At 52.5% G+C, this 14,546-nt stretch overlaps 4 protein-coding genes across 4 annotated transcripts; 2 read left to right on the top strand and 2 right to left on the bottom strand.

Annotated features, from left to right (window-relative positions):
* Nucleotides 1-4,511: 4,511 nt before the first annotated feature.
* Nucleotides 4,512-8,523, bottom strand: BDV14DRAFT_171550 (U2 snRNP complex subunit HSH155; the record flags this gene model as incomplete). Its single annotated transcript, XM_073768424.1, has 2 exons — nucleotides 8,383-8,523; nucleotides 4,512-8,331 (listed from the first exon to the last, which is right to left on the bottom strand). Coding segments are annotated over exons 1-2 (3,667 nt in total), but the record flags the coding sequence as incomplete, so codon positions are not given.
* Nucleotides 8,524-9,085: 562 nt separating this feature from the next.
* On the top strand, nucleotides 9,086-9,820 carry BDV14DRAFT_199185 (cupin domain-containing protein; the record flags this gene model as incomplete). Its single annotated transcript, XM_073773173.1, has 4 exons — nucleotides 9,086-9,238; nucleotides 9,294-9,351; nucleotides 9,424-9,599; nucleotides 9,659-9,820. The coding sequence occupies 4 exons, from the start codon at nucleotides 9,086-9,088 to the stop codon at nucleotides 9,818-9,820; spliced, it is 549 nt and encodes a 182-aa protein (XP_073629015.1).
* BDV14DRAFT_171552 (putative plasma membrane SNARE protein (Sec9)) lies at nucleotides 9,423-11,595 on the bottom strand. The gene is made up of 2 exons (XM_073768425.1): nucleotides 10,189-11,595; nucleotides 9,423-10,134 (listed from the first exon to the last, which is right to left on the bottom strand). Exons 1-2 carry the CDS (start codon nucleotides 11,425-11,427, stop codon nucleotides 10,075-10,077), a joined length of 1,299 nt encoding a protein of 432 aa, XP_073629016.1. The 5' UTR covers nucleotides 11,428-11,595; the 3' UTR covers nucleotides 9,423-10,074.
* Nucleotides 11,596-11,824: 229 nt separating this feature from the next.
* Nucleotides 11,825-14,313, top strand: BDV14DRAFT_171554 (Sec1 family protein). The gene is made up of 4 exons (XM_073768426.1): nucleotides 11,825-11,941; nucleotides 12,009-12,204; nucleotides 12,421-12,632; nucleotides 12,683-14,313. The coding sequence occupies exons 1-4, from the start codon at nucleotides 11,864-11,866 to the stop codon at nucleotides 14,159-14,161; spliced, it is 1,965 nt and encodes a 654-aa protein (XP_073629017.1). The 5' UTR covers nucleotides 11,825-11,863; the 3' UTR covers nucleotides 14,162-14,313.
* The last annotated feature ends 233 nt before the right edge of the window (nucleotides 14,314-14,546 follow it).

Genomic DNA, 14,546 nt, shown 5'->3' on the forward strand with positions numbered 1-14,546 from the left:
TTCAGTTTTGGGAGTAGTGTTCCAGCTTTTCTCTCTGATCCAAAAATTCTGACACCTTAAAAGTCCCTCGCCCACTCTTTGAGGGCTGATGTGGCTGAACGTTCCCAGCCAATTGAACGCCGTCAGCAAATATGAATAGGGCGACGAGCCAGGGGGAGTTCGAAGCCACACCAGCCAAAATCACGAAAAGCGGGTCTCAGCGGCGGAAATGAACGCCTCTGCCCCGCCAGGAGACCCTAGTGAATTTAGTGGCTTGCTAGGGCCAGCTCATTTAATTAAAACTCGCCCAAAGGTCGCCAGGGCTCAGGGAATGGCTTCCCCAGGGACGGCAGATAATCGATAGCCGAGCTTGGCCTGGCCCAGATCACCCAATCACCATGTGCGCCCCACACGAGCTTACGCGTGCACATCCATCTTGACCCAATGACCAAGCTTTCGCTGAGACGCCTTGCCTCTTCAGGAACCCCCATCTTTGCCTGAAGTTTTCGCCGGCGACTGAGCAAGGGTTCCCCGGAGCCTGAAGGTCTTCAAGGAGGGGAGCTTCATGGACAATCAAACTGGGCACAAGACGGCTTGCGTCCGACCGCAGTCTCCGTCCCTGATCCATGAAAGTTCCGCTCAATAATCCAGCTTTGCTTCTCGCACGACACCCCCGCAGCCCATGAGGCATTTCCTCTTGGCGTCTCCATTGGAATCGCCACAATCCTCAGACTGTGCAGCTAAAGCATTCTGAAACGCACCACGCAGTTCAAAGACCCCACAGTTGTCGAGGACGAATATCTCTCATACGAATCGGAACGCTAGAAATACGAAGATATTGTCTATGGAACAGGGGCATCCTTCAGGCTTCTGAGACTACGCCGAGTGCTGCGATTACGATGTGATGTGGATGCTATTCTTGGAAGCACTTTGGGTATCCCGCGCTTGACATCATACCTCTTTAATCGTCAGGGGTCCTCTGGACTAATCTGATCGCTACTTGTCATATTGAGTCACATGATGAGTTATCAACAGCGGCCACTACCAACCATATTATACCGTGCGCGATAGCCAGGACAGTATACTGTCCTCCGCGGAGCAAACCAATGATTACAATCTACAATGAACACAATTCCGTTCGATACAGATGGCATCGGGACTTAAACCATTTTTAGCGCATTAGAGCTGCAACTTGCCGCTTCATTGTGTGTGTAGAAAGTATACCGAGAGCTTGCGCATCATCCAATATTCTGGCTTCTTCTGCCAAAGAACCGGATCCCTGAACCTTTCTAGGAGAGACCAATCATTCACGGGCATCTGATCGTTTAGCCTCGAGGATTTCCCGAAAATTGTCTCGAGTAGAGTGAGCGTTACGTTCCCGCAGCTGTACGCGCAATGCGTCAGATTAAGCCACACTCTGCCATGGCCCCAGCGCTGCCACCATCCTTCTCATGAAACAGGTACCAACGCCCTGATGGACCCTGCAGAAGATCACCTCGGAGAGGAAACTTGACACATAGATCGTCTCTAGGAAGTTTTCTGTCCTGGTCCCTGGAGTTTCGTGCCTTGGTGTCTAAGTAGTCGACTCCGCGACGAAAATATATATCTTTGAAGGTCGGCCACAATCGCGTCGGTTCGCATGCTTTTTCTGCAGCATCCCCAGGCATGGTCCATATTGAAACAGCCGTATATTATGCCCAAGGATACATTCGGGCGCTTCAAGCCGCCGTCGCAGCTGAATGTCAGTACGTACGCGGAGTCGCCGGGCAAATCATGGCCGGGGCAGGGTTGCAACTGCCTTCTAGAACCGATAAGCGAACAAACATGCGTCGCTGCCGTAGCACCAAAAAATTTTTTGCCATCAAAGCATGGAATCTTGGTTGCCTGTCACTGTTCCCTGGGCTCCGAGCCCAATGATTCTTCTCTTAGGGTCGCGACTCACCAGTCACCTGAGTAGGGTAGGCATGCTCCAACATAGCCGTTGGTCGACCAGCCCAAGCGACGAATGCAATGGACTGCATACCTTGCACCCGGTTCTAATGCTATCTGTCTTTCCAACGGGCTTTCTCTCACCTGGGTGTACTAAGCCTTCGAGCAGCTCATGCAGACGCTGTGCAAGTCAAGTGGACAAAATTGTGACGGTGAGGAGGGAAGCATAGCACATTGCAGATGCACAATGTGGCTTGCATATACATATCCTCAATGCATATCTCCCTGCCAATCAAACTTCGTCTAGGCAAATCTGACTTCAGGCCATTGTTTACCGTCTGTCGAATATTTGGTCCAAGTCGACAAGAACCAAGGCAACATCCCACTCAAGGCTTAACCGGGCAAGGGCGCCATAGACGCCAAAATGGCTATATTCATCTTTGACCAACCGAGTGACACTCACTTTTTACTGGTACGCGATACGCACTACGGAATCGTAGTCACGGGGTTCAACGTGTACCAGCCATTGCCTTATTACGGTGCCGCGAGAGTCAGATCTTAGGACTCAGCAGAAAAAGCAAACACGGACCCAAGAATCAAAGATCTTGACCCATCACTCTTGCGCCGTATGCATGCCTCGTGCATCGCGGCTTTTTCTTTCTCGAATTCCAGGCTTCCAGCCTTCTCAGGGCAGCGATCCCGAAGACCGGGTTACCTAACTAGGAGTTTAGATCGAAGCGCCACACCCTAAGAAGAATTAGGCGCTCAGCCTCAGCTCAGATCAAGAAAATGAGCCAACTGGGATTCGGACTTCGAGTCCGCTTATGAGCGGAACGTGGAAAAAAGCTTCCACTAACAGAGACCGCGACTCGCGACTTGATTTCCAAGTGGGCTTTCTATCCCAAACTGCCAGCAACATTCTACTCTTCAAAGCCACTAGGGTTTACGCTCAAGCCTCGGGGGCGCCGCCCGCTTTCTTATTTCCATATAACGGGGCCGGATAGGGCAGAGGCGTCGAGAGAGGGTCCGCAATACTTCCTCTCTATGGACTCCGTATGGCAATGCATTCGTTTCTTGAGCGAAGGAAGTATGGCAACCTCGAATCAGGTGTTCGTGATAAAGCAAGGCAGTCACCTTTCAACCTCGGACCCTCGAGACAAACCATGGAAACGCGTCAGTCGTATCCTTTGTGCCGCATCAAGAAGCATGTGCACCCAAGCGCATAATGTACTTTCTTTCGCGGCTCCCGTCAGATGTAATCGATTCGAGTCGCATACTACAACCCCTCCTCAGGAGAGAGACCCTGACAATCCTTGTCCATTGCGCCCCCAATCCCAGCACTAGGTGGCACTGTGGCACACCCCTCCACACATGATTTCCCTGGAAACCCTCCCTGAAGGAATAATACCGTAACCATCAGAGTAGAGCGCCATCGCTACATCTCCAAGGTTCAAGAATGCATTCGACGTGGATTCCCCATAGCGCGCCAAGGCCACGCATGACAGGGGGCGATGGAGAAAAGGCTTACGCGGCACATTCAACCCCCCTGCACCTCCATCTTGGCATACCACTCTCGTTGCTTTGCATTTGCTGCTGGCTTGCGGGCTTGCAGTCCCAAAGCTGGACACTGGAGCCTTGCTCTGCCCTGCGGCACTCCTGCCCTGTGGGCGTCGCCCTGCCAGGCCTCTCTGCCTAGCGAAGCACGAGCACGAAACAAGCTGGTGATGATGATGATACTACCCCATCCTCTGGACATGATTGCTCGCAAACGTTTTCACGGCCCCAAGCCCCATGGTTTCTGAGTGGCGAATTTCTATTCTTATTGTTCTCTTTCTTCCCTTCCCCGTACTCTATCCACCATCCAGGCTGCAGAGTAGCTACAGAGTACGTACGACGTACCTCTCTGACTCGGACCGACCTCCTGAGCTGAAGTCCTGGCTACCTCATACTATCCTGTAGCCTGTCGCCTGTCCCGCGTTACCAACATCCTAATCTTGGGTTGTTATTTTGGGCTTGTTGGCTCCTTAGTTTGCGAGATTATGACGTAGATGGGTGTTTCCTCCTAACTACACTAAATCTAGGGATACTCCAGTTTCAATCCCGCGCTGCGTCAGTCTCTCACCAACACCAGCGCTAGGGGACTCGGTCTCCAGTCTCCCTAGTTAGTCCGTAGTCTGCCTTACTAACTAGCAACTACTAATAACCATGCCGCATGGAGCCAGATAGATTAACTGATTGATTACAGGACCAGGCTGATTTCGTTCCCGGGAGGATCGTGATGCTTGTCGCGTGGCTCTCGTAGTTAAGGGGTTTCACATTCAGTTCTTTTTCAGGCTTGTCAGGGACATATTATCGCTCCCTCCAAGCCTCCACTGATGACGATGACGTCGGCGGGATATGCCGCTTGGTAGTACGTACGCTGTACTCTATCTACTCTAGTACGGGTCCCTACTGTCTTTGTGCTGTCCATGGCGTTAGGCTCGCGGCAGAGACTCCTTCTCTGTATGGAATGGGTGTAAGCACGGACTGCAACCCCTAAACTTATGCGATGTACGAGGTACAATGTACGTAGAGTTGATGACTATGGAGGACCAAAATCTTAACCTTGAATCGAAATTGTAAATTGCTAATACACCTGTATGAAGCGCCAGAGCCCTTGCCGATAAAGATATAGGTAGGTAAATAGGAAAAACAAAACACGACACGCCAATGATAACAATGTACATATAAGAGACAGCAGTAGAAGAAACCCCGGCTTAGATCAGATCATAATCAACAACTCATCCCTCTTCAGCCCGTCGTCCTCCAACTCCGGGTAGTACGGCACGATCGCGTCCGCGCTCTGCACGTAGGCATCGTTGTACAACCGCCAGTATGGCGTGCGGACCTTACGCGCTGAATGGAAGAGTCCGGCCCAGACGTAGTTCATCACCGTACCTGTTCCAACAGCCATGCGGATCGCATCGACGGCTTCAATGACGCGGTCGATAACGTGCGGGCTTGTCTCGAAGATATTAGGGAAGACGAGGTTAAGAAGGTGCACCATTGCGTCTTCGCAACCCAATCCGACGACGCCGAGGGCAATGTGTTTGACGACTGTGGCGGCTGTTTGGCGGTGGACTTGATCGCGGTCGATGAGGGCGTCTTCGAGGAGGGGCGTCACGGCGTAGACGTAGTCCTTTGCCATTTCGCCAATATATTCGAAGAGGAAGGTCATTGCTTTGAGCACACCGTTTTGGACATTGAGTTCTGGAACGCGGTACTCGTTCATCAGGGCGGGGAGGACAGTGAAGGGCGCGCAGGTTTCAGCGACGATACCAATTGCGACAGCGGTACAGACACGGGATTGGCGCTCTTGCACGCGGAGGTTGTTGAGGAGGGTTGCGAGGACGTCCTGGGGACCGATGGCCTTGGCGATGAAACCGAAGGTATTGTTTGCTGCTCGGCGGATACCCTTCTTGTGGGCTTTGAGCATGTCGAGGAGTTCGAAGCAGATACGCATCCATTCGCGGGCGTTGACGGACTCGGGGCCGCGGTCGGCGATACGCCCGACGAGGTCGATGGTGTTTTCTTGGACTTTTTCGTGTCTGTTTCGGAGGATGGGGGTGAGACGAGGGAGGAGGTCGCGGATGGGTGGTTGCATCTGGTTGATACCGACGACTGTGACGATGGAACGGAGAGCACCGAGGATGGAACCAAGGACTTCTGGGTATTCTTCACCGAGATATTCGTAGAGAACGATACCCAGCTTGCCCATGAGGGCGTCCTCGCCACACTGCTTCATGACAAGCGCAATTCGCGAAATGAGATCCGCGGCTTGCTGTCGCACGGTAGCTGACTTGTTGTTTAGTCGCCAGAGGATCGTACTGACAATCTGAGGAAGGTATGGCTTGCAACGGGTGCCGAGGGCGTTGACTACTGTTCCGAAGCCGTTGAGTATAATGATATCTTCAATGCTCTGCTCTTGGAAAGCGTAGAGAACACCATCAATAAGACGTTCCTCCAACCGCTCCGAGATATCCGCAGCACCCAGAGAAGCAATGGTCTTCTCAACAGTCTCCACGGTCATCTTCCGGTACGGCTCGCTTTCGTCTTTCAGGTTGTTGATGGTCCGCTCAAGGATCTCACCAGCGCCTACCTTCTGTCCGAGGTCGACAGTGGTGTCAACCACTTGACGGTAGTTCCTCCGGTCCAGAGCCATACGTCGAACCCAGAAGCTTTTGAAGAAGTCTGTAAGCACATGTTCCTTCAGGTAGCTGGCAGTGACACCGTCGGTGCTGGCGCATTGCGACACCACCTTGAGAACAACCTTCTTCATCTCCTCATCTGGAGAAGAGAACTCTCGAAGAAGAATCTCCATGATCTGACTGGTATAGTAATTGGCATATTCCTCGTCCATGAGAGGAATGATGTAACCGACGGCCTTGAGGAAGGCAGCCAGACCCTTACCGCGCTGCTTGCGGGCTCCTGTCCAGAGAGGGTTCAGAATCTCGTCAAAGCTCTCGATACCGTAAGGGTTGGCGGCTTCAGCCAATGCTCCGACAGCCAAGGCTGTAACTGTTCGGACCTTGGCCTGCTCATCGCTCAGGTTGTCCGCAATACAGTCGACAAGTCCTTTGAGGTGAGGAAGAATGGCGCAGCCCATGAGAATGGGAATCTGCTGCACAATCTTGACACCGGTGTGTCTAGCTTGCCAGGACTTCTTACTGCGGCACACAGCTCGGAGGAACGGAAGGAGGGCGGGGATACCAAGCGCAGAGGCGACAACTGCAAATGCTCGGGCTGTCGTGTTTCGTACATATTCATCAACGTGATCGATATCGGGACGCATGGTACTAATCATAGTGGCCAGACCGGCGGCTTTCGCAAGGTTCGAGATGATTTCGCGACCCTCAACACGTGCATAGTAGTCTTGATCGATAAGCAGCGGCTCAATAACTACCAAAATCTTGTGGACGTAGGGACGAACGAGGTCGTCCAGCTTGTAGAGCACACGGTCAATGACCTTGACGAGCAAGTGACGCTCTTGATCCTCCAACGACTTCTCCATGAGCAGCGGTAGGATCTGGTTGAACAAAGGACCGGCGCCAAATTGTCGAGCGTTGTCGGTGATTTGACGAAGGGCAGTCTTTCTCATTGGAGGTGTGCCATTCTTGACCTTTAGCAGCAGCCTCATGATCTTGCGCTCCTTCAGCTCATCCACCGACATCGCCGACTCGTCTCCAGTGTCCATCAGCTTTCCAAAGTATGCCATATCCTCCGGCTTGAAGAACTGAAGATCGCCCACGCCAGGAATTTCAGTAGGGAGCTGCTTGCCGAGTGAGCGAGCACTCTCAGGTTCCTGCATCATGAAGCCACCGACCCCCGTGGAGCTAGCGACCGGTGCCGGAGTCGCCATGAGCTTGCGTGCGGGTGTACGGATAGGAGCGTAGCCGGGAGGCGGCTCAAGAATCTTGTAGCCTTCCGAGGGTAGCATCATGTCGAGCTCCTCGTCGGACAAAGGAGCATTGCGGCCAGAGATATCAGTTCCAAAGCTGGTCGGCATCAGAGGCGCACCGCCTTGGGAAGGGTGCATGGGAGTCGCCAGTCCTTGGTTCCCGACTGGTGTCGCGGCCGTAAGCGCAGGTGCTTGATCCCAACGTGAACGACGCTTAGAGGCTTCTCCACCAGGAGCAGGTGTCTGATCCCATCGCGACTTCTTGGCCCTATCGTCAGCTGCAGGAGCAGCGGCCGATCCATCAGTCTCGCCTCCAACGTCCCAGCGTTGCTTGCGCTTGCGACTAGTAGCAACAGACACCGTCGACCCGGCCTCCTCGTTCTCCTTATCCTCGATCTTCAGAGTAGCCTCGTGTTCCTCGACGCCGTTCTCACCACGACCCTGTTTCTCAGCGATCAGCTTCTGCACACGCTCTTCTTCTTTCTCGATCTCACGAAGAGCCATAACCTCACGGTATGTCTGGCCCTCTCCCTCAACATTGGCATGGGTGTTTGCGGCGAAAGGATCGGCCCGGGTCGGCGTCAGCGGTCCTCGATCAAAGCGACGCTTCTGGTAGTCAGTCTCCCTGTCAGAGATCCTAGCTGCCTTCTCGCGTCCCAAAAGGATGTCCTCCTCCTCGACTCCATTTCCTCGCGCGAACTCGTCGATCTGGTTTCGCGTCGCGGTGTATTGCCCGACCAGACGGTGACCGCCATCGGCATCATCCATATCCTCGTCTCCATCGTCAACGGCGATAGAGGTACTGTATCCCGCGTACTTGTCGGCGCCATCTCGCTCATACAGGGTGGTATCGAATGACTCGGTCAGAGAGGCCTTGGTCGAGTTGTCAGTGCGCTGGTTAGACGGATCAAAGGTCCTAGAACCTTTCATCGCGGCCGCTGCCGCGTTGCGCTCCGCCTGGAGTTTCCTGACGGCGTCGAAATCCGCTGTAAAGGTCATTATTGGTGGTCGCGACTTTTTGGGATGCCGAGACTTACCGTCAGACATGTTGTCGGTGGGAAAGAGCTAAAGACGGGATGGACAGCAAGCAACCTCGGGATAAAGCAGTAGCAGCCGCTACATCCGGATAAGAAGCCGTAAGATGGGTGTTACGGCGATGGACTGCGCGTTGAGTTGATGGTCAAGGCTCGTCGGGGGTGCAAAAAAGGATGAAGTCAAGATGTAGCTGACTAAGGTCACGTGAGTCGAAGTATCTGACCCGCACGTGAGACTACTGCGGTGTCAACGAGTCAATGTCTTGCCACTTCGTAATTAGAATAGTATTTTAGCGTCTTGAGTGGCAGGTCTGTGTCATCTAGTATGGGCCATTCTTATAGTGGGATTTTATTCACGGTATATGCTGCCCATCGTGATCAGGGTGGAAAGTATGCGGGGACCCCGAAATATATACTTCGAACCCAACAAGTAGACCCAAACAGAATGGAGAACTACATGCTGTCCCATGCAGCCTATTACAATTCATACTACTCTAATCATGACACTGACCTGGTCAATCCCACTGGTTGTTATCAAGCGGATGAAAACTCCAATTATAGTAAAAGGATGCCGTGAGGGGAAGGAAGCGGAGTAACTACAGCCCTCGGCATCAAAGATAGAGACTTATCTTAACATCATCAGCATCTTATATAGTCTCTTCACTCATCATTCTGGCCCCAAGAATTCCAGACAGACGCTGCAAAAATGGCTGTAATCCCAAACACCTATTACCTCCCCCAAACAGAGCACACCCCCAATAACCCGCTGCCCGTCCTGCACTACAAGAACGTGCTCCCCAAGCCGCGAACAGAAGAAGCAGTTACAGAGTTTCTCACGGCTAATAAGTGGGAGAAGAGAGTATGTGTCTTTGAACGCCCATGAGGTACAAACAATACCACTAAACGAGATATAGGGCACATGGGGCGCGGTATGGATCAGCCATTTCCATCCAAACAGCCATGAGTGCTACGGTAAGAGCAGCAGGTCCTTGGTTCTGGCATTTGAAAACCAGGACAAGAGAAATTGACATTTCAACACTACAGGTGTATTCCAAGGCTCGTCTACACTACTCTTAGGAGCTGCAGGCGAGGACGAGACCGATGATGTTGGGCTGAGGGTTACTGTTCATATGGGGGACGTTATTGTTCTTCCTGCGGGGACGGGGCATAGTTCCGTAGAGAGTACCGGTGATTATAGGTATATTGGGGTATATCCGGAGGTACGTGTTGTGTCCATTCAGCAGTTCTGATGATTAGCTGTAGTAACGGCCTATTGTAGGGTTGCCCACGGTGGCGCAATGAGTTCGGGAAGACAAGGATCGATGAGCGGACCTTCAGCAATGAGGTCGCCGGTGTTGGATATGCTAAAGAAGATCCTGTATATGGGAAGGACGGACCATTGATGCAATTGTGGCCGCAGCTTTCGCAGGCGAGCCTTTGAAGAGTTTCTAAACTGGGTATCTGAACTTGAACGGAATGACAGATAAAGCTGCATGAATTTTGCTTTTCAATTAGTCGCGAGAGACCAGGTCTATGCACATATGTATTAGAGTTCTCTCATGTGCCCAACAATTTGGGTGCAGCCAAACATGCCGAAACCCGATAACGCCTGAGGTGAAGCTAAACAGCTCAAATATGTAAGATGAAATTTGGAGACGGCACCGGGCGGTCTTTGTACAGTCGAAACGAGTAAATCTAACGGATGCGGTCTAGCCTGGCGCGGTTCATAGCAAGCTGGTCGTCGACGTTCTCGCTCTAGAAGGAAGGATTAGCTCTGATAAAAATGATGAGAGGGGCGGAAACTCTTACCTTGCCCATAATACGCTCCAAGTGCCTGTTTTGTTGATCGAGCTCGTTGCCAGTAGCCTTGGCAAGGAGGTTCAATCGGCCCGTAGCACCAGAGATCAAGTTGAGGTTCTCTTCGATTTCGTCCTCCATGGCCTCGTCTTCACTGTCTGCTTCGAACTGGTACTTCGCGCGTTCGGCGACAGATGACTTCTTTGGCTTTCCGGCCTTTCTGTCTTCACGCTCGATTTCTCTGAAAGTGTGTTCCATGCGCTGGTTGGTCTGGTAGGCCTCGCTTCTTGTCCCTGATTGGGCGTCACGCACTGCGCGGTGGTTGTCCATGACACGCTGGTCACGATCCCTCTTTCGCTGGGCACTGGTGAAGGGGTTCGAGACATGCACAGCAAACATGCTCTTGTTCAGCGTCTTGAGTTCCCGAGCTTTCTCGTCTGCGATACGGCCTTCGACGGTGGCAACGTCGAGGTTCTTCTCGGTATTGTGGATCGTTTCACCCTGGGCACCAAGGCGAGCGAGTGTCTCTCGAGAAGTCTCTTCAGCCTGTGCGGCAATACGGAGGGCATTGCGGGTGGCGGAAACATCGCTCTGCTTGATCATGCGGATATCCTGCTTGATGGTCTGGATCTCTTGTTCCTCCTCTTCCTCAGCGGTGAGGTGACGTTCCTGGAATGTCGCAGCAGAGTACGAATTGGCGCCACCGCCGTAACCACCACCAGGCTGACCAGGCTCCTGCCCATCAGAGTATGGAGGCGGTGCGTTGGCTGGCTGCGCTGCAACTCTTTCACTGGCTCCGCCGAAGAGAGCAGCTCTGTTATCATCGCGGCCTGAAGCGTCGTTGGGATCGGAGCTGCCTAATCCGCCATAGCCACCGGGACCGTATCGCGAAGCCGGAGCAGCGCCCGCGCCGCCACCGTAACGGTTTGCGCCGTATCCACCCTGGTTACCGTACGAGTTGGGCGCATAGCCTTGATATTTGTTGTCGCTGGGGATTTGGTGTTTGTTGTCGCCAGGAATTGAGTGGCCGCCGGGCTGATAGTTGGGGGGATTGCCAAGGTCCACTCCGGGAGGTGGGGGTGCGACCATGTGGTTTGCCTTTGCTCGCGTGTAAGGGTCCGCGGGGACGGGCTTAGCGTAGGGGTTAGGAGCAGGGCTCTTGCTTTTCGATTTGGAGCCGAATAGAGCGCGGCGGCTGGAGGAGTCGTCGTCGCCGTCGTCAGACGACTTCTTGAGGCCGAATCGCTTCATGGTGGTGGTATTGTACGTAGGATCGGGACTGCGGGGTCGAATTCGAGTGTGGGATAGGAGAGAAACGGTGAGAAAATGAGGTTCAAAGGGTCGAGAACCAGGGTCTGAATAAGAATAGAAGAATGAGAAAGACGAAAAGGAAGAGGGACAGTAGAAGTAAATGTTAAGTGTCAGGGGAGCCAGCGGCAAAAGACTCGGACCTCCTGAGACAATAAAGGCAGCTGTGTAACGCTGATACAGCCAGAACCGCTACTGATATCGGGCATCAGCCCGTAATGACAGTAATGATACCACTGGTGCTGGAGCTTATCGGGTTCCACTAAGCCGAAAGCAGCTAGCGGGCGTGGCTGGAGGGAACCAAGCCTCAAGACAACGCCGCTGCGACGTCAACGGTGACCCTCCAGTCTTCATGTTTCTGTCTGCCTGATCGGTAGCCATGGCGCCCTTTCCTGGGTCTGATGCTGACCACTTCAATGGCAAGGCCCGCAGGGACCTGCTGAATCTCCTCGAAGGCGTGAGTAAGGCTCCTGATAGTTGTGGTGTTGTTATTGTTCGCAAGCTGAGACATATCTCCGGTATAGGTCCGTGGGAAGAAGAACTTGGTCATTAGCCAGGGTCTTGCTGGTCCTGTCGGTCTCTTTGTCAAATTCTCGCAGCTGCAAGAGTACGGCGTAGACCGCGTATTCTTGCTTGAGAATGGAAATGTTGATTCCTCTCAACGGAATGTGGTATTCCTAGCCTATGCGGAGAAGATCCGCCAGGTGCGGGCAGTAGCAGGTATGTCAAATCGATTGTCACATTTACTTTGTCTACGGCTGCTGCTTTCAACAGCGTGGCCGGGGAAAATCTGGGACATAATTAGTTTAGCAGACTTCTTCCCACTCTGCTGAACCAGTCAAGTTCCTACATAGACAATCTCCTCAAAGCTCAATCATTGGCTTTGCTTTTTGAGAGTTGAGTGGAAGTCATCAGAATGAGCTGACATTTTCATAGAACAGATTCAGAGACTGCAACGCAGCAGCAGTATAGACCATGAATTCTCCATCTTCTGGGTTCCAAGACGGACCCTAGTAAGCAACAACATCCTCGAAAGTGCCGGTATCATTGGGGATGTGAACATCGCCGAGCTGCCTCTTTACTTCTTTCCTTTGGAGCAAGATGTTCTGTCCCTGGAACTACAAGACTCCTTCTCTGACTTGTACCTTGTGAGGATTTCCATACATCAGGTTAAACAAGGCTAACATATCTCCTACAGCACAAAGATCCCGGGTGCGTTTTTCATGCAGCAAAGGCTCTTATGGACATGCAACAGAGACATGGTTACTTTCCACGAATAGTAGGAAAAGGAGATCATGCTCGGCGACTCGCAGATCTCTTGCTGCGGATGAGGAAAGAATTGGATGCAGAAGAGAGTTCTGGTCTTATAGGATCTTCCCGAGGTCTCCTGCCCAGTGCAAACATTGAGAGCCTAATAGTCATCGACCGCGAGGTGGACTTTGGTACCCCTCTTCTCACACAGCTAACATACGAGGGTTTAATCGACGAACTGGTGGGTATCAAGCACAACCAAGCGGATGTTGATACCTCAATCGTAGGGGCCGGCTCAACACCACAGGCCCAAGAGTCATCCAAGACACCACAACAATCCAAACAAAACCAGAAACGGAAAATCCAGTTAGATGCTTCTGACCAGCTCTTCGATCAACTTCGCGATGCGAATTTCGCCATAGTCGGCGACATCCTGAATAAGGTTGCGCGTCGCCTAGAAACAGACTACGATAGCCGCCACACAGCCAAAACGACGACAGAACTTCGCGAGTTCGTAAACAAACTGCCCTCATATCAGCTCGAGCACCAAAGCCTGCGAGTTCACACCAATCTTGCGGAAGAAATCATGCGAAACACCCGCTCAGATACATTTCGCAAGATTCTAGAAGTCCAGCAAAATGACGCCGCGGGCGCTGATCCAACCTACCAACACCCTCTAATTGAAGAACTCATCGCGCGAGACGTCCCACTCAAGACAGTCCTACGTCTACTCTGTTTAGAATCCTGCATGTCAGGCGGCCTCCGACCCAAGGACCTCGAGAACTTCAAGCGCCAAGTCGTGCAAGCATACGGCCATCAACACCTCCTGACATTCAGCGCACTAGAGAAAATGGAGCTCCTCCAACCTCGTTCCTCCGCGACAACAATGCTCATCCCAGGCACAGGTTCCCAAACAGGCTCAAAGACAAACTACACCTACCTTCGCAAAAATCTCCGTCTCGTCATCGAAGAAGTCAGCGAGAAGGATCCTGAGGACGTCGCATACGTCTACAGCGGCTTCGCCCCACTAAGCATCCGACTCGTCCAGTGCATCTTGCAAAAACCCTACGTCCTCTCCCTTATGAAAGGCGGGCCCGCCGTACAAGCCAACACCGCGTCCCCGGGATGGCTTGGCTTTGAAGACGTCGTCAAGAGCGCTCGCGGCTCAACGTTTAGTATCGTGCAGAAAGGAGATGACAAGGCTGTTCGTGCCCGGCAGACGCTTAGCGGTAGCAATGCTGCCAAGACAGTCTATGTTTTCTTCCTGGGAGGCATCACGTTTACGGAAATTGCTGCGCTGAGGTTCATTGCGGCCCAGGAGGCGCCGAGACGGAAGATTGTTATTTGTACGACGGCGGTGATTAGTGGAGATCGGATGATGGAGGCTGCGATTGAGAAGAAGGATTTCGCTGCAGTTGAAGCTTGATGGGGTCTGTTGTAGAATGTTATGACCCTCTACAGTTCAATAATATTCAAGCAATGCTGAGTATATACCAGTGGCGTATGTACTCTGTAGCATCAGATCCTTCCTATATCGGTGGTTCTCCATCGCTCCTTCCTTATATTGTATACTCCGACGCACTCCGTGAAAGGGAAGGCGCGACCTGGACGGATGGAGACCGGTCGCTGCTTCCTTGTGTACTTCACGGCGGCCACCATCGCGCTTTCCTTATCGAGAGCACAATTCTTCAACCCGCACGGAAGGTGCAGCCTCGAGGTATCGCTCGCGGGGCAGGTACGAAAATTGTTCTTGTCCGTTGTCGAAACTGCCCAAGTAAACAGTATATTCAAGTAAACAAATGCCATTATCT

This window comes from Aspergillus stella-maris, assembly GCF_047715825.1.
Source record: "Aspergillus stella-maris strain CBS 113639 unplaced genomic scaffold BDV14scaffold_21, whole genome shotgun sequence".
NCBI classification, from domain to species: Eukaryota; Fungi; Ascomycota; class Eurotiomycetes; order Eurotiales; family Aspergillaceae; genus Aspergillus; species Aspergillus stella-maris.